This window comes from Trichosurus vulpecula, chromosome 2 (genome assembly GCF_011100635.1).
Source record: "Trichosurus vulpecula isolate mTriVul1 chromosome 2, mTriVul1.pri, whole genome shotgun sequence".
Lineage (NCBI taxonomy): Eukaryota > Metazoa > Chordata > Mammalia > Diprotodontia > Phalangeridae > Trichosurus > Trichosurus vulpecula.
This window is the reverse complement of record NC_050574.1, coordinates 154463713-154481430: the sequence shown is the minus strand read 5'-3', so window position 1 is coordinate 154481430 and position 17718 is coordinate 154463713. Positions and strand designations below refer to the sequence as shown.

Genomic DNA, 17718 nt, shown 5'->3' with positions numbered 1-17718 from the left:
AAATTACCTGCATTTGTTCAGACCATCTTCTTGGGTGGATCCCCCATCCCTCTTTTTCATCTGCAGAGCATCCTAGTGTCAGGCCATGTAGGATAATGACATTTGTTCTTCTCTAATTCTACACTTTCGTTTTCTGATTTTTTTTTCCTCAGTCTTCATCAATCCCAGGACTATAAAAAGAAGAAGAAAATCTCAAGTTTCTAATTGTTTCTTTTACCAAATCAATTTACCTTACCAGTCAGAATCACTTCCCAAATAGCAGTTCCCCAGTGCTTTCCTCTACTTTCCGAAGGATAAAATTATCTGTGTTAAGTATTTATTAGCTATTCTGATTTTAGCAGAGAGGAACCTCCAACAGATGTCCATATAATGGAAGTGTTCCCCATTATTGCTACATTTTACCTCTGTGCCTGCTTTATCATTTCTGTTAAGAAATTGTCACTTCACCCTGTTTAATATTCCAGTAGAATAATGTGATTTGAGGTGCTATATAAATATCAAATGTTCTTATTGTTTGGGTGTCCTAGGTAGTTAAGTTTCTTTTTTGTTTGTTTTTTGCAAGGCAATCAGTGTGAAGTTACTTGCCCTGGGTCACACAGTAAATGTCAAGTGTCTGAAGGCAGATTTAAACTCAAGCCCTCCTGACTCCAGGGCTGGTGCTCTATCCACTGCGCCACCTAGCTGACCCAGTAGTTAGGTTTCAAAGTAAATAGAGTGCTAGTTCCATAGACAGGAAGACCTGATACTAAATTCTGCCTCAAACACTTAATGGCTATGTGGCCCCAGGCCAGTCATATAACCTCTGTCACCTTGTTTCCTCATCTGTAAAACTAACATCATAACAATGCTTATGTCAGGGGTGTTGTGAGAATCAGATGAGATAGTATGATAATATATATAATGATGTTATTAATTATATCTTACTAATATTATATAAAGTGCTCTGCAGATCTTAAAGGTTAAGGTAAAAATAACAGGATCTGGCAGTTGAATGGATATGAGAGAGAAGAGTCAAGGATGACACCTAGGTTGTGAGACTGGGTGACTGGAAGGATGATGGTATCTCTTAACCTGTTGAAAAATGATTTAGGTCCTTTCACCATACTTCCTTTTTACTTTGAAAATTTCCACATTTGTTCTTCATTCTTAAGGACTTCTTCGTTTCTCTGCAGTTTTTTGTAGTTACACCTACAGCTTCTTTCATTGTCCTTAGGGCATAGTACTTCCAGACTTGGAGGTTTTAACTCACGAGGGAATTTTAGATGCCAGCACTCTTACTATATCACTTTTTTGGACGTTGGATTCCTTGTTAACTATATTCTGTTCTTGCTAGTCTTAAGATTCTTCTTAGTTATGAAAATGGAAGCAGAAAAGGATACAGTTTCATTATCTCATGTACCTCAGGCAGTTGTACTAGCCCTTCTTTGATCTTTTCTTAGCTGCCAGCTTAGCTTAGATACCCCTTTTTGTTGTTCCTAACAATATCTCAAGTATCAGTTAACCATTTTCATTGTAGAGTCCTCTTAATCATATTAGTCTTCAGCTACGTTATACTGACTTCATCAGATGTAAACCAGACCAAGAATGCATCTTTCTTATATCTTATACCATGGTCCAAAAATTTAACCCTCTTCTTCCAGCAACTTCTTACCAGTTATTCACTTTCAGTATCCTACCTTCTGTTCCAAAATACCTTCTTTAAATCACCGTGAGTGAATAAAGTAACCACTTGTGCCCATAAATCCTTCAGTTTCTGGTCTTGATTTTCATATTCCTTAATGAGTCTTTACAGGTTCCTTATGGCAGTATTAGCAGTTAGTTTCTGCATGATTAAAAAAGTGTTGTAGCCCCCAGATGTTCAAGTTTTATGAGATTATCTTTCACCATCCAGATGACATCTGGAGAAGATAACACACTTCATGATTGCTCATGTTAAGCCAACCTTTGGCTTTCTCAGTACCTTTGACCTGCCACCATGAAGGGTCTCTTTGTTCTTCCTTGGGTTGGTAGTGAATGTTCTCAATCTCAGTGTTGTCTGTGGATCCCTCCTCATCCTTCCATGAAGGAAGAGACACTGCATCGTCCTCAAATTGTCCTGACACTCATTCTCATTGGAAGAACTTTGTATTCCTTAGCTCTAGCTATTTAGAGGCCCTTCTTCAGTTTGGTTAAAAAAAAATCATTAAACTCCTTGATTTTCCCACTATCATTCTTCCACCTTCCATTCCTCTTTCTTAATAACCCTGGTTTGGACTTCCTCTGTCTCTTTAGATTTTTTTTTCCTTTGTTTTCTCTTGAATCTTCTTATCTGTCCTACTGCAAATCCTTTTCTCTTCCCTTCCGCTTTCATTCCTCCCCCCGAATTGTTTTGTTTTTACTTGTGTATCCCCAGCACCTTGCATGTGTGGTAGTAGGGTACTTAGCAAATGGAATGAATACTCCATCTTCCTTGATAAATAGTAAAGTATTCTTCTAAACTCTTTATCTTCTCTAACAGGAAGACCAGCTTTCACTTGATAAATATATATTCATCAATTACCTGTGGCACACTGCCAGTGTATTTACCTGTTGGCTGCTGAAATTATTTCATCACTCCTTTTTTTTTAAATTTAGTTTAATTATTTTTCAACTTTGATTTCATTGTAGTGAGAAATATCCTTCCCTGGCATCAGCTTAGATTGTCTTAAGGGAATTGCCTTGAGCAGTGAAAGGTTAAGTGACTTGCCCTTACAGGATTTGAACCAGGCTTTCCTGATCCCAGCTCTGTCATGTACATGCCACCTCCTCTTATCCTCTATCCTTCAGAAATTAAGATCATGTTTTTGTGTGGCTGTACCCTCTCCTTAATATACTGATAGCCCATGTTTGTGAACAGAGGAGCCCTAACTTTGATGGGTCACCGGGTACTCTTTTGAGCTTCCCTCTCAACCTAATCTTCCAGGTATAACTGAGTAATGATTTTTACCAATGTCCTAATTAATTGAAGATTGTAGTCTTGCTACAACCAGTGGCCTAAATGAAAGATTATCTTAGGAAAGCCCTACTGGAAAATTTCTAAATTCGCTCATATCCCCCATTGTCCTCTTTCCAGTTGCGTGTTTGGTTTGCATATAATTAATGGTCTTTATAATTATATGGAATTTTAAAGAGAAGACATTTCTTTTGTATTCATAGGAAAGAGAAAATGCTCAAACATATGTTTGGTGTTAATGTAGTTCTTATTTCAAAACTCAGTTTGATAAAAGGAACTTCAACTAAATATAACAGAGGTGAAGTATCCACGACTAAAATAGTAAGAAAAAAAAGAGTAGATAGTAAAACAATGATGACAATTAGGAATAAGATGCTGAACATGTATAATTATTTTGTAGGTTTATAACATGTTAGCACAGTTATGACTTTGATCCATTTTAGTAGCTGATTCTGATGATTCTTTTTCATTGTCACTGACTTTTCTAATTTTTGGTTGGCAAGTCACAGATTTGTATGGTAGTTCCCACTCTTTGTAAAATAACTAGCCTTTTATATTTCCTAGTTGCAGACTGGAATAGAAACAAACAGACAGTTGTTTGAGGAAAAGATACCATCATATTCTACCAATGCAAGAAGAATGAAGAAAAAGAAAACAAAACAGCCAGACAAGGTAATGTGGGGCCATATTAGTCCTTATTTAAAAAAAATTTTTTTTTAATTAATTTATTTTTAGTTTGCAACATTCACTTCCATAAGATTTTGAGTTCTAAATTTTCTCCCCTTTGCCCCCTCCCCAAGAGAGTGCACAACTGATATAAGCTCTACATATACATTCATATTAAACATATTTTCACATTGGTCATATTGTAAAGAAGACTTAGAACCAATGGGAGAAACCACGAGAAAGAAGAAACAAAAAAAAAAAAAAAAGCAAATAGTGTGCTTGGCTCTGCATTCAGACTCCATAGCCCTTTTTCTGGATGTGGATAGCATTTTCCATCATGAGTCTTTTGAGTTGTCATATATCCTTGCATTGCTGAGAAGAGCTAAGTCTATCAGAGTTAGTTATTGCATAATGTTGCTATTACTGTATACAGTTGTTCTGGTTCTGCCTACTTCATTCAGCATCAGTTCACATCTTTCCAGGTTTTTCTGAAGTCTGCTTGCTCATCATTTCTTATAGCACATTAGTATTCCATTATATTCATATACCACAACTTGTTCAGCCATTCCCCAATTGATGGGCATTCCCTCGATTTTAATTCTTTGCCACCACAGAAAGTGCTTCTATAAATACTTTTGTACATGTGGGTCCATTCCCCATTTTTATAATCTCTTTGGAATACAGACCTGGAAGTGGTATTTGTTTATGTTATTTGTAAATCTTAAAGAGTACATGCGAGTGCATGCATCTGTGTGTGTATGTGTGTGTGTGTGTGCGCGCATGTGTGTGTGGGTATACGTATATAAGTACTGCCCTGACAACTAAATTATAAATCCTTCTAGGGTGGATAACCAAAGTCTTTTCCTTCTCTTTGGTTTTCCACAGTTAAGATGCAGTACTTGTTGACTGATTACTCATTAAAGTGTTAGACTGCTATGTGATAAAGAAATGAAGCAAGCTGCCCAATAGGAATAAACTCAGGTTTTAGGTTAATCATATATAATATAGGCAATTCTAAATTATGGATAAATGGATAATTGGTTCATTGCTCCCCCTCCCTTTTTTTTTTTAACCTAGAAATCTCCTAGGAATCATTTTCACATACAGCCACATTACAGATTGTGCTTGGGTGACATGCCATTTGTAGCTGGAAAGGTGAGTTGGCTAAAAAGGGAATTTATGTTCTCTTGGAATCCTAGCACTGTTCTGAAGCTTAGATGTCTTCATTAGAACTCATAACTTCCCTGGTCTGCCAGAGTTTAGGGGGACTTTTTTGCTTTTGCTTCCAAAGATTATCTCAGTGATATACCAATATCCTGAAAACAGGAACTGGGGGAGTGGAAGGGAAGGGAGTTGTAGGATGGAAAGGAAGAAGCTTTAGTTAGCAGAAATCTAGGCAATGCTGTAGAACAAGAGAAGGAAATTACTAAGTGAAGAACTCACAGGGAAGCAAGGGGAGACAGGGGACCTGAATATGAGGAGCAGCCCACTAGATTTGGAAGTAAGACTTGGGTTCAATTTCTGGCACTGCAACTTTTTCCCTTTGTGTTATTGGGCAGATAACTTGTGTGAGGTTCAGTTTCCTTATCTGTAAAGTCAAGGGGGTTGGACTAGATCCAGGTTCTTAACTTGAGCTCTATCAGTTTGTCAGGAAGCCCGTTGTGCTTCTGAATTATCTCCGCACCATTTTTTAGATTGACTATATCTACCTTTCCTGCTTTACCTCCTCTTCTAATTCTGTTCCTTTGCTGTAGTCAAGCTAGCTAACTTCTGGATACTTTCATCTAGAGCAGCAGTTCTTAACTTGGGGTCTATGCCCTTGGGGTTTTTTGTTTGTCTTTTTGTAAAACATTATTTGATAACTATTTCAATATAATTAGTTTCCTTTTCTGTTCTATGTATTTTTATTTTATGCATTTAAAAACATTACTTTGAAAAAGTCTATATGTTTTACCAGACTGCCAAAGGATGTTGCAGAAAAAAAAGTTTTAAGAACCTCTGATGTATGTAACTGCAACTCAATATGATATAATAGATAGGGAACTAGACGTGGTGGCAGGAAGATCTATATTCAGAATCTTGCCTCAGACACTTAGCAGGTATGTGAAGCCCAGGCAAGTCATTTACATTCTAGGTCTAAGTTTTCTTATCTGTATGTAAAATATGGGAGTTTCATTAGATGGCCCCTCAGAGGTTCCTTCCTGCTCTAAATAGCTGATTCTGTTCATATATATTCATCTTCTGCTTCAGATATCTTCCCATTAACTAGGGTCTCCTTATCCTTTGAGGCATAGAGTACTTGTATAGATTGTCACTTCCTTCTTTGAAACATAGAATCTTGTATTTGTTACTGGTTTTTGGTCATATGTCACCATCCAGTGAAAGTTCGTAGAGGAAAAGGAGCTGTGTTGAAGCGCACCCATCATTGCATTATTGCAGGTAATACTCATTTAAGCGCTTTAGGTTATGCAGTGTATGATCTCATTTGGTGCTCATAACTCTGAGATAGGGGCTGCTGTTTCCATTTTATTAATGAGTAAATTGAGGCTGAATGGTCTAGGGTCATACAGATAATGTCTAAGGTGCCTTTATTTTCTCTTCTTCCTTGCTTCTCATCACTGCAGCTAGCCGCTCATTTTTCTTTATTTGATCATCACAACAGTCCTGTGATGTAGGCAGAGCAGATACTTTTATCTTCATTCATGTGACCTTGATCAAGTTTAGTGTTTTAAGGGGGAAATCAGTCAATATATTAAAAAGGATTAATTTGTATCTTTTAAAATTTGTAATATAATTATAAAAATTAACACATTCTTTCTCTTCATTTTCTTCCCTTAAGTCCACTACGCCTAGCCATGCAGTGGTAGCCAATGTACAACATGTTTTACATTTAATGAAGCAACATAATAAAGCCTTATGCAATAACCGTGTGGTCAACAATATTCCCCTGGCAAAGCAGGGGTCTCCTCGGAATGGTAAAGGCAGGAAGTTATCAGCATCCTCCTCCTCCTCCTCCTCCTCCACCTGTCATGAAGAGCTGTTTGAAGTCTTGCAGACATTACAGGACGAATTTGGACAGATGAGTTTGTAAGTTGTTTTTATTTTGATATAGTTGTTTTTACATTCTAAATAGAAGATGTTCCAAAAATCTTAGTGCATTTTTCAGATTTTAATGGCTTTTGGAACACCCTGTATGTCCCTCCTTATTTCCTTACCCACAGAGACAGCTCACATAACAAAGAATGAAAAAGAACAGGGGTGTTTGAGGAGACAGTTCTGCAAATGCTTGTAGTACTCTGACTCTGAAAAGAAAGGAGAGCAGTACAGGGTTCCAAGAAGTTCATTCTTATTTCATAAAATTCAGTTTCATCTCTTTGTTATCATCCTTTACATTTACATTATTGTAGTCATTGTGTATATGACTTTCCCAGTTCTGTTTACATCATTTTTTATCAATTCATATGGATTTCCTTGCTTTGTATGTTATGGCATTTCCTACAGTTCAGGAATCTGTTACATTTCATGTGCCACAATTTTTTTTTAGTCATTCACTACTTTGGCATCTGCTTTGTTTCCATTTTTTTGCTACTGTGGAAGGCAATGATAATACATATTTTTCATGTGAGTGGAAACTTTCTTTTTAATTATTAACCTAGTTAAATATTTAGCAAGTATTTAATCTGAGTCAAAGACTGAGTATTTTAGTCAGTTTTAACACAATTCCAAATTGTTTTCCAGAATGGTTGGATTAATTAATTTTGCATTTAAGGCCAAGGTCCGCCACTGTGTCCAGGGCCATCTCCAGTTGTCCTGATCTGTATCTCACCACTGGACCCAGATGACTCATGAGGAAACAGTGAGGCTGATGACCTTATACAGCCCTCCCTCACTTAAATTCAATTCACTTGCATGTCATGATCCTCTTTGAGAATGAAGGACAAACAGCAGCAGTTTTGGTACAGGGTATAAGATATTTGTCTAAACTTAATTTCTGCTTTGCTGTTTGCAGTTTTTCAACAGTTCTTGTTCACATGGGGAGTTTTTGCCCAAGTAGTTAATGTTCTCAGGTTTATTAAATGCTACATTTTTATTGCATTAAATACCCCAAATTAGTGGTTTCATTTAGAAAACTTGTTATTTCATTAAATACAACCAGAATTTATAAATTTGAAGTTCTACTTTTATAAGTAGAGGATGATCCAACTTCTTTTTAAAGTTTAAAAAAAACCTCCCTTTTTCTTTAAAAATAAATGTTGTTCATTTAAACACCAACTTTATGTTTAAATTTTATTTTGATAGTCTGATGGTTGGTGCAACAGAGTACCAGTGAATAGATGACAATAGAGGAAATAATATATTGAAATGATTATTTTATTTATTTAACATATTTGGTTTTCAGCATTGATTTTCACAACAGTTTGAATTACAAATTTTCTCCCCATTTCTACCCTCCCCCCCACTCCAAGATGGCATATATTCTGGTTGCCCTGTTCCCCAGTCAGCCCTCCCCTCCATCACGCCCCTCCCCTCTCATCCCCTTTTCCCTTCCTTTCTTGTAGGGCACGATAAATTTCTACGCCCCATTGCCTGTGTATCTTATTTTTTAGTTGCATGCCAAAAACTTTTTTTTTTGAACATCTGATTTTAAAACTTTGAGTTCCAAATTCTCTTCCCTCTTCCCTTCCCACCCACCCTCCCTAAGAAGTCCGAGCAATTCAACCTAGGCCACACAGGTATCATTATGTATAACCCTTCCACAATACTCATGTTGTGAAAGGCTAACTACGTTTTGCTCCTTCCCAACCCATCCCGCTTTATTGAATTTTCTCCCTTGACCCTGTCCCCTTTCCAAAGTGTTTGTTTTGATTACCTCCACCCCCATCTGCCCTCCACTCCATCATCCCCCTGCCTTTTATTTTTTTTTTATCTTCCTCCCTCTTCTTTCCTGTGGGGTAAGATACCCAACTGAGTATGTATGGTATTCCCCCTCAGGCCAAATCTGATGAGAGCAAGGTTCACTCATTGCCCCCTCACCTGCCCTCTCCCCTCCTCCCACAGAACTGCTTCCTCTTGCCACCTTTATGCGAGATAATCCACCCCATTCTATCTCTCCCTATCTCCCTCTCTCAGTGTGTTGCTCTCTCATCCCTTAATTTCATTTTATTTCTTTTAGATATCTTCCCTTCATCTTCAACTCACCCTGTGTCTGCTCTCTCTCTTTTACATATATATATAAACACACATATATATACGCATACATACACATACATGCATATACACATAGATACATACATACATACACATTCACTTATATATATACATAAACACATATATATATATATATATGCATATTCGCTTCAACTACCCTAATACTGAGGTCTCATGAATCATACACATCATCTTTCCATGTAGGAATGTAAACAAAACAGTTCAACTTTAGTAAGTCCCTTGCAATTTCCGTTTCTTGATTACCTTTTCATGCTTCTCTTGATTCTTGTGTTTGAAAGTCAAATTTTCTATTCAGTTCTGGTCTTTTCACTGAGAAAGCTTGAAAGTCCTCTATTTTATTGAAAATCCATATTTTGCCTTGGAACATGATACTCAGTTTTGCTGGGTAGGTGATTCTAGGTTTTAATCCTAGCTCCATTGACCTCCGGAATATCGCATTCCAAGCCCTTCGATCTCTTAATGTAGAAGCTGTCAGATCTTGGGTTATTCTGATTGGGTTTCCACAATACTCAAATTGTTTCTTTCTGGCTGCTTGCAGTATTTTCTTCCTTGATCTGGGAGCTCTGGGATTTGGCAACAATATTCCTAGGAGATTTCTTTTTGGGATCTATTTGAGGAGGCAATCGATGGATTCTTTCCATTTCTATTTTGCCCTGTGGCTCTAGAATATCAGGGCGGTTCTCCTTGATAATTTCCTGAAAGATGGTATCTAGGCTCTTTTTTTGATCATGGCTTTCAGGTAATCCAATAATTTTTAAATTGTCTCTCCTGGATATATTTTCCAGGTCAGTGGTTTTTCCAAGGAGATATTTCACATTGTCTTCCATTTTTTCATTCCTTGGGTTCTGTTTTATAATGTCCTGATTTCTCATAAAGTCACTAGCTTCCACTTGCTCCAATCTAATTTTTAAAGTAGTATTTTCTTCAGTGGTCTTTTGGACCTCCTTTTCCATTTGGCTAATTCTGCCTTTCAAGGCATTCTTCTCCTCATTGGCTTTTTGGAGCTCTTTTGCCATTTGAGTTAGTCTGTTTTTTAAGGTGTTGTTTTCTTCAGTGTATTTTTCAGTATTTTTTTGGGTCTCCTTTAGCAAGTCATTGACTTGTTTTTCATGGTTTTCTTGCATCCTTCTCATTTCTCTTCCCAATTTTTCCTCTACTTCTCCAACTTGCTTTTCCAAATCCTTTTTGAGTTCTTCTATGGCCTGGGGCCAGTTCATGTTTTTCTTGGAGGCTTTTGTTGTAGGCTCTATGACTTTGTTGTCTTCTTTAGGCTGTATGTTTTGGTCTTCTTTGTCACCAAAGAAAGAATCCAGAGTCTGAGACTGAATCTGGGCGCATTTTCGCTGCTTGGCCATATTCCCAACCAACTAACTTGACCCTTGAGTTTTTCAGTGGGGTATGACTGCTTGTAGACTAACGAGTTCTATGTTCCACGTTTGCAGGGGAGGTGCCAGCTCTGCCATACCAGCACTGCTCCTTCCCCAAGAGCCCCCAGCCCAGGCTGGGCTTAGATCCTCAACAGGCTGTGCAGTCTTGCTCTGATCCGCCCCTTAATTCCTCCCACCAGGTGGGCCTGGGGCCAGAAGCAGCAGCAACTGTAGTTGCCCCACCTCCGCTGCCCCCAGGGCTGGAAGCCGAACTGTGAACTCCTTCCACTCCCGCAGCCTTTCCCACTAACCTTCTCCGCAGTCTTTGGTGTTTGTGGGTCGAGAGGTCTGGTAACTGCCGCAGCTCACATATTCAGGGCGCTAGGGCCCCCTCCGCCCGGCTTCTGGTCTGGATGGTCCACGCCGCTCAGGCTGGGCCCTGCTCCACTCCATTCCCAGCTCCCAGCTCCGTGTGGAATAGACCTCACCCAGAGACCATCCAGGCTGTCCTGGGCTGGAGCCCTGCTTCCCTCTGCTGTTCTGTGGGTTCTGCCATTCTAGAATTGGTTCAGAGCCATTTTTTGTAGGTTTTTGGAGGGATTCGGGTACGGAGCTCACTCTAGTCCCTGCTTACCAGCTGCCATCTTGGCTCCGCCCCCCTGAAGTGATTATTTTATACATAACGATGAGCAATAAAGAAAATTCAATCAACTCTTATTTTCTTCATGTAAAGTGACCACCAACAACTAGCCAAACTTATCCAGGAAACACCAACTAATGAATTGAAAGAGGACCTTGAGCGAGAACTTGAGGAATTGGTGGAAAGGATGGAAGCTAAGGCTAATCAAATAACTAAAGTTCGAAAACATCAGGCCCGGGTAAGTCAATTTACCTGCCGTCAGCTTTCTTTCAAAATGTCTGTTTGTAATACATTATTTAGGTGGAGTCAAAAGTCTGTTTGTAAATTGTGATCAACAGGATGTCCTCCTTTACCAAAAACTCATTTATTATATATCTGCTGTGCTTCAATGAGGAAAGTATATTTATTATTATTACTTTGTGAAGAGAGAGAGAGAGAGAGAGAGAGAGAGAGAGTGAGTGAGTGAGTGAGTGAGTGTGTGTGTGTGTGTGTGTGTGTGTGTGTTTTTTTCTCTCTCTGGTGTACTGGGTATACCAAAGAACACATTGTGGTTTTTCTCAAGGAACCAGCAAGTTCCTGGACATAAGAATACTCCATCCTAGATACATTCCTGAAATGTAAAAACATTTCATTTAAATGGTCATGAAGTACTTACCTTTCTTCTAAGTTGAATGCTGTTTTTAAAGGGGTAAACAAATCAGGCTAGGAAATAATCTTTAGCTAAGCTTTAGCATTCAGGAGTTACGTTATCAAGGCAGCTGTCTGTCCTCCTTTGGCTTTGTATCTTCTTCACAGGTCTTGGAGTGAATTAGCAGTACTATAATTGCATGACTTTATTCCTACATCACTTTTCCCCCACCTTCCTTTACTGTCCTTGCCAGTGCTAACTTTAACCTGCTTTCATTCACTGTCCTGTTCTGAGGCAAGTTTTAATGGCAACAGGTTGGCATTGTGTATACTTTTAAAGTATGATTATGATATTTTAAAGCATCATATCCTTTGAACACTTAGAATACTAGATTTTGAGAAAAACAAATGGAAATCTTCATAGAATTGTAGATAAGACCTTCAAACCTCCCTTTGTCCACCCCCAAAATAAATGGTAGTGTGGTCATTAGCCAAAAGTTTGGTCTTTAAGGCATCTAGACCTACTCAACTCCTCCTGTCTCTGTAATTACAGCTATGGCTAGTGTTCATTCATTCATTCATTCAGACTTTAGGTGCCAGATCTTTAATCTCAGCAACTAGAACTTATTCCTCACATAAAAGGAAATTTTACATACCAAATAAAGAGCCAAAGAGCCTTGATGTTTGGATATGGGCTTTATTTCTTCCGGTATACTTTGAATTTGTAATGCTAATTAGAGAGGCATGCCCTTTGGTCATCAGTTTGATAGATACCATAAGGATGCAGGTCACTTTATTTTCAACTTTCAGGAATATAATGTGAAAGGGTGGAGTGGGATTTCATCCTTTGAACCCTCCCTGTTAACTATTTGTGGTACATAAAATTAAGTAGACCCTGTACCATCTTGACTTTCTCATGTTACTGTCATAAGGTACAGTGATGGAAAATGTGAAGCCTTAAAGGAGGTATATCACATGCTTCATGGTTTTTAAAATCTTGAGCTTTGAAGGGCCAGCATCTGCTCTCAGTATATTTTTGGATCAGAGTTCAATAGATTTTTTAAATTACATATTTAAACAAGGAAATGGTCATTAAAAGTGATTCTTATGAAAACTGAACATATTCTAAGTTATGAATTAGAAGACTTGATTTTACTCCTCTACAAAGAACAAAAATATGCCAGCACCATCTTTGGAATAGAATTCTTCCACATTTTCTTGTAATTCTACAAGAAATAGGGACGGAACAAATATTTTGGAAAAGCCTTTTGTAGTAATGCTTTAGTGTTAGTAGTGACACTAGATTGTTTTATGATATTGTTTTGGGATGGGGGACTCTTTTTAGTAAAGGAAAAAAGGTAAAGTGAAAAACGCTAACACTGACCTTCATTTTTCCTTTCGGCTGCTTTGCAGCTGGAGAGACAGATGAAGGAGCTAAAGGGCAGCAAAAAGTGTTTGGAGGATCAAGACAGCAACAGCAAGCTCTCTTCTGGAGTCACTGGGAGCTCCCCTAAGAAGGACTCTATTTCTATCAAAAGGAAACCTGGAGAGAAAAGCCGTCGAAACCTTCAGTTGTTGAAGGACATGCAAACCATACAGACTTCGATTCAAAAAGATAACCTAGGTTGGGAATATTGATTGGTACCAGGTCAAATGCTTTATTCATATAATTTATATTTCATCACATGTTGACAATTCACATATTAAAAAACAGCATATTCTTATACTTTTTGAGGGACTAATACTTGTGCTGAGGACCACAAGCATTAATACTTAGACTCCCTGCTTTAAATAGTTCCAGTAAAGGCTGAACAGTTTTACTGGAAACATAAGAAGCCACATTTTACTAAATTCCCTTTGGCAGACCTTGCTGTACTGGTGCAATGCACTTTTTAAACAAACTTCCAGGTTTTTATTTGTGGATGTTTTTTTTAAATAGTGTCTACTATAGCTGAATTAAAATTAAGTTTAAATTATCTAAACACAGGGCTAAAAATGTGTATGTAGAGAGTTGTAAAAGTCTCATAAACCTCACCCCAAGGCATTTTCTCCTCCTCCATCCCTCCAGAAGTGCTTTATTTTGCTACTGATGGAGGCTTTCTGAATTTTAAATCATCTGAATATTTTCTTATGCCAATTCATATTGTAGAATAGAACTTTGCTCATTAATGATTAAAATCATTTTTCTCCCCTTCTTTATTGTTATCTCAATAGCTAATTAGGTTTTTTTAAGGCAAAAAATTCAGTTTTTTAAAACCAAAACACACAATTTGTTTCTAGCCAATTTTAAGTGAAATTAGTATTGCTTTTCAACCCATTATAACAGAATTATTATTCCCCTGTTTTTCATTCCAGAAAACCCAAATAATCATTTAAGGTAGTTGCCTGTAAGTAGAACATGAGGTTAGCAATGTGAACAAATTTTGATGTGAAAATAGATAATGAGATTTAGGAATAAAGTGAAAAACCAACCTGGGGTGGGGTGGGGGGTGGAGGGTGTTATAAAAGCATGTACATTTGCTGTTTTAAAATATTGCCTCTTCATAATCATGCCATTCAATCCTGGCAATGTGTTTTTTATCTTGAAATAATTACTGAACACCTTGGATATTCACCTTTATTAGTGTTCTGTACATATACAAAATAAACTGTGCGCAGCAACTGTTATTTATTATGTTAATGATGTAAAAAAATTTCCTATTTTGGAATATACAAAAACATGTTAACTTTTTTATAAATGTACCATTAAAGTCAATAAAGCCAGCTTTGTTTTAAGGAATTGCTGAAACTTTCCTTAAAGTTTTCAGTAGTAGGCAAGTATTGCACCTCAGCAGTTGAGAACTATTGGTTGGAATTCTGAATTGCTAGAATGGGAGCACCTTCAGGGAAGCTATAATTTGCCTATTTCATATTTGTTCTGACAGTTTACTTCCAGTAATCGTGGTTTTTAATATTTGATGGGCTATTCCCTGGCTTTATTAGGACCTCATAGCAAGCTCCATAGTTGTTTTGTTGGTAACAAGTTTTGTTAAAAATTACTACTTTTCTAGAATTTAGATTCACAGGCTACAAGATCCAGTGAGGAAACAACTGAAGCATGGACTCCAGTGAATTAATAAATGGAAAATAGGTCACTGCTCTGCACCTCAGTTTCTTTATCTGTAAAATAAGAATAGTCATAGCCCCTACCTCACAGGGTTGTTGTGAGGACCAAACAAGAATGGATGTCTGTAAGCTTTGAAAACCTTAAAAGTGCTGTATGAATGTTAGCTATCGATTATAAGGAAAATGTATCTTTTTCCCTCATGCTTTGGTGATGGGGCTAGGGTGCTAATGAATTGTTTTGGTGACAAGAGATCTACACTGTAAGTCTGAACAGATCATAAACTCAGCTCAGCTTCTCATCTGTAAAATATGGATTGTAATCTTTCACTTAGCTCACAAGAAGTGCTGGGAAGAGTTGGATGAGTGATAAATTTTTACATGAAGACATTGAAAGGAAACATACAGCGGCATTGTGTTGCATCCACGAAAAAGATAAGAACAAATATTCTGAAAGTATTGTGCTTTCTGATAACTTACAGCCAAGGTGACTGACTGGGTACTTGTATTGGGATTGCCAATGGGATGTGGATTTCACTTCCGCCTGTTTTTATCAGGTGGCTGCCCACCTAAGATAACGTTTTAAGTATGTTTACTGACTCTTATGAAAAGCCACCTCTGAAAGCAATGTGACTAGATTTAGAGAGGGAGGTTTAAAAGGTGACTGAAAAGTTAGTATTTATTAAGGGTGTTTTCCAGTGCCTGGGGCTGCTTTTTTTCTACACATACTTAGTGAACCTCTGAACCTCAGAGGCTGCTTAATCTGCTATGTAAGACCACCTATCCCACAGTTTTGAGAATCAAGTGTTTTCAAAATGCACATGTCAGCTATTATTGCTACAAATAACTAAAAAGCAAGTGAAAGGGTATCCTAGGAAAAGGTGTTTGGACTAACTACTAAGCTCAGTAGAAATTTTTATACACATTTATATAGAATATTCTTCAGTTACAGGGTTGGATGAAGCCTTTACAGCTCTTCCTCTTTAAAAGTATTTAAATAATCACATTTGTACAAAGTAAGACAGACAACTTGCCACAAAGTTTAAAAAGTCAGTTGAATTCTGTTTTAATTAAAGACCCAAGGGGCAACAAGCTTATTTTTGTTACAGTACATTAACGTTATACATGGCTCTTTGTAAAGTAGACAGTGGGCAGTCATGTATTTATGCCACTGCTGAAATCTTACTATAGCCAGCTAAGAAATCAAGGTTACCTCTACTTAACATTGAGATTGTAATAAATACATGTTTTTACATGCAATAGTTTCTTTGGTTGGTAGGTTTAATCATTCAGTAGAATTATTGGATTCATTATGGGAAAAAGTAGTAAAGTACTTGGTATAAACTTTGAGTGTATCGCTGATCTCACAAACTATTTGTACATGAAACTGGCAGGGTGGGGGGGAGGGCAGGTATCAGTCCTAGCAACAATTTCAGAGTGTAGCTTTGTACCTACCAGTTACCTTGATATTGCCACTGACACAAAAATTAGTATCAGAACCAAAGTGGGATAGATTTGTGTTTTCGAAATCCAAAAAGCTTCATCTTTTCATGATCCTGTTTTTAATATACTTAATAAAACTGGTAGGAGCTGTGGGTAAATGAAGTAAAACTTGAAGAGCGGTAAATTAACTGAACTTTAGAGTCCATCATATTTTCCATAAGGCCTCATTTTAGAACCATGATAAATCTTACACAACAATAATTTTTAATAATCTGTGAATGTTTAATAACCTGTGGCTGTCACCACCCCATAACAGCCTCAACCCTTGGTCTTTCACATTATTAAAAATATGAGCAAAGGATGAGATCAAGAGAAAAGGACAAGCCAACCATTGCTGACAGAAAAACTCACTCAAAAAGTTGAGAGTTCTGTGGCCTACCACTGACTGTGTCACCAACCCTGTGATGCCACTGAAGTCTGTGTTCACGTGACACTCTTATGAATTGATTGTTCTCTGTAGTAGGCTACTTTTGCACTAATGACAACTTTTATACTATTTCTACTAGATAATGCTGAATTTCTGAAGCAGTATTTTCCTATTAAAAACAAACTTGTTCCCATTCAGGATCCAGGGGTGAGCATTCTAACAAAAGGTGTATGGGTGGAATTAGTGTTATCAGAACTTAATCAAGTAATTGCATAGGGGGATTATTTTAAATAAGATACTTGCAGTACTAAAATACTAATTCACCCTAGAGAGAGGCATAATAAATAAAGTGGCTGAGAGCTCTCTCAGATGGGTTCTAAATTCAGAAGACATTCTACTAGAAAAGCTGCCGTGATAAGGGAATCAGTGATAAAAGTTCCTTCTTGCCAAAAAGAAATGTCTTTTCATACAACAGTTTGGACCGGAGTGGCACATTGTGCAGGAGAACTGGCCCTTTCTGAGGATGAGGCTGAGCGGCTAGAGATCTCTCTCTGTAGTTCTTCCACCTTCTTCTGAAGCTCTGCTCGTTTAGCAAGAAGTTCTTTATATCGATTGTGGATAGGCTCCTATGAGGAAAAAGACCACAAAAAAGCCACTTGTGAGTTCAACTATGTGAATCATCCACACCCTCCACTAACTACTGCCACTGTGGCTTATGGGCACAACATGACTGTTTCTTGCTTAAACTCCACCGGGAAGAAACAACATGTATACAGATGAGTCAATATAAAATACGGAGAAATCAGGCTTGAATTGAGCCTTGAAGGTAGTGATTCTAAGAGATGCACGACAGAGAAGAGAATTCCAGGGATGGGGAAGGGCGATCTATGTTCTGAACAGGCAGAAAGTGGAATGTCATGAGGAATAAGAAAGCAGGTTAGTCTGGCATAAAACATAAAACATGATGAAGAGTAACCGAAAATTGGTTTAGGAAAGCAGAACAGAACCAGACTGAAGGACTTTAAATGGTGCTGTCCCCCCAAAAAGGTAGTTATTTTATGCAAATCAATAGGAAGCCAATGAAGCTTCTTAAGTAGGAGAATGACATAAGACCTGAGTATCAATGTTACCACTACAGGTGGAACTGCAAAGGGGAGAATGGATACAAGGAGAGAGGTTATCGCGATCATGCAGGTATGACATGATGGTCTGAACCGGTAGCCATGTAAGTGAAGATAAAGGAGGG

General features: G+C 37.7%; 2 protein-coding genes across 3 annotated transcripts in view; one reads left to right on the top strand and one right to left on the bottom strand.

Annotated features, from left to right (window-relative positions):
• Positions 1-14279, top strand: part of CEP57 (centrosomal protein 57) — a 63271-nt gene extending 48992 nt beyond the window's left edge. Inside the window, exons 7-11 of the mRNA XM_036744471.1 lie at positions 3536-3643; positions 4715-4792; positions 6477-6724; positions 10967-11111; positions 12914-14279. Coding sequence (XP_036600366.1) covers positions 3536-3643; positions 4715-4792; positions 6477-6724; positions 10967-11111; positions 12914-13138 — 804 coding nt within the window. The 3' untranslated portion in view covers positions 13139-14279. The remainder of the gene's footprint in view (positions 1-3535; positions 3644-4714; positions 4793-6476; positions 6725-10966; positions 11112-12913) is intronic.
• A 1364-nt stretch (positions 14280-15643) lies between these two features.
• The window catches only part of MTMR2 (myotubularin related protein 2), a 124902-nt gene continuing 122827 nt past the window's right edge, over positions 15644-17718 (bottom strand). For both annotated transcript variants that reach the window (XM_036744466.1, XM_036744467.1), the window contains one exon: positions 15644-17098. In XM_036744466.1, the coding sequence (XP_036600361.1) occupies positions 16937-17098 (162 nt within the window). In that variant the 3' untranslated portion in view covers positions 15644-16936. The remainder of the gene's footprint in view (positions 17099-17718) is intronic.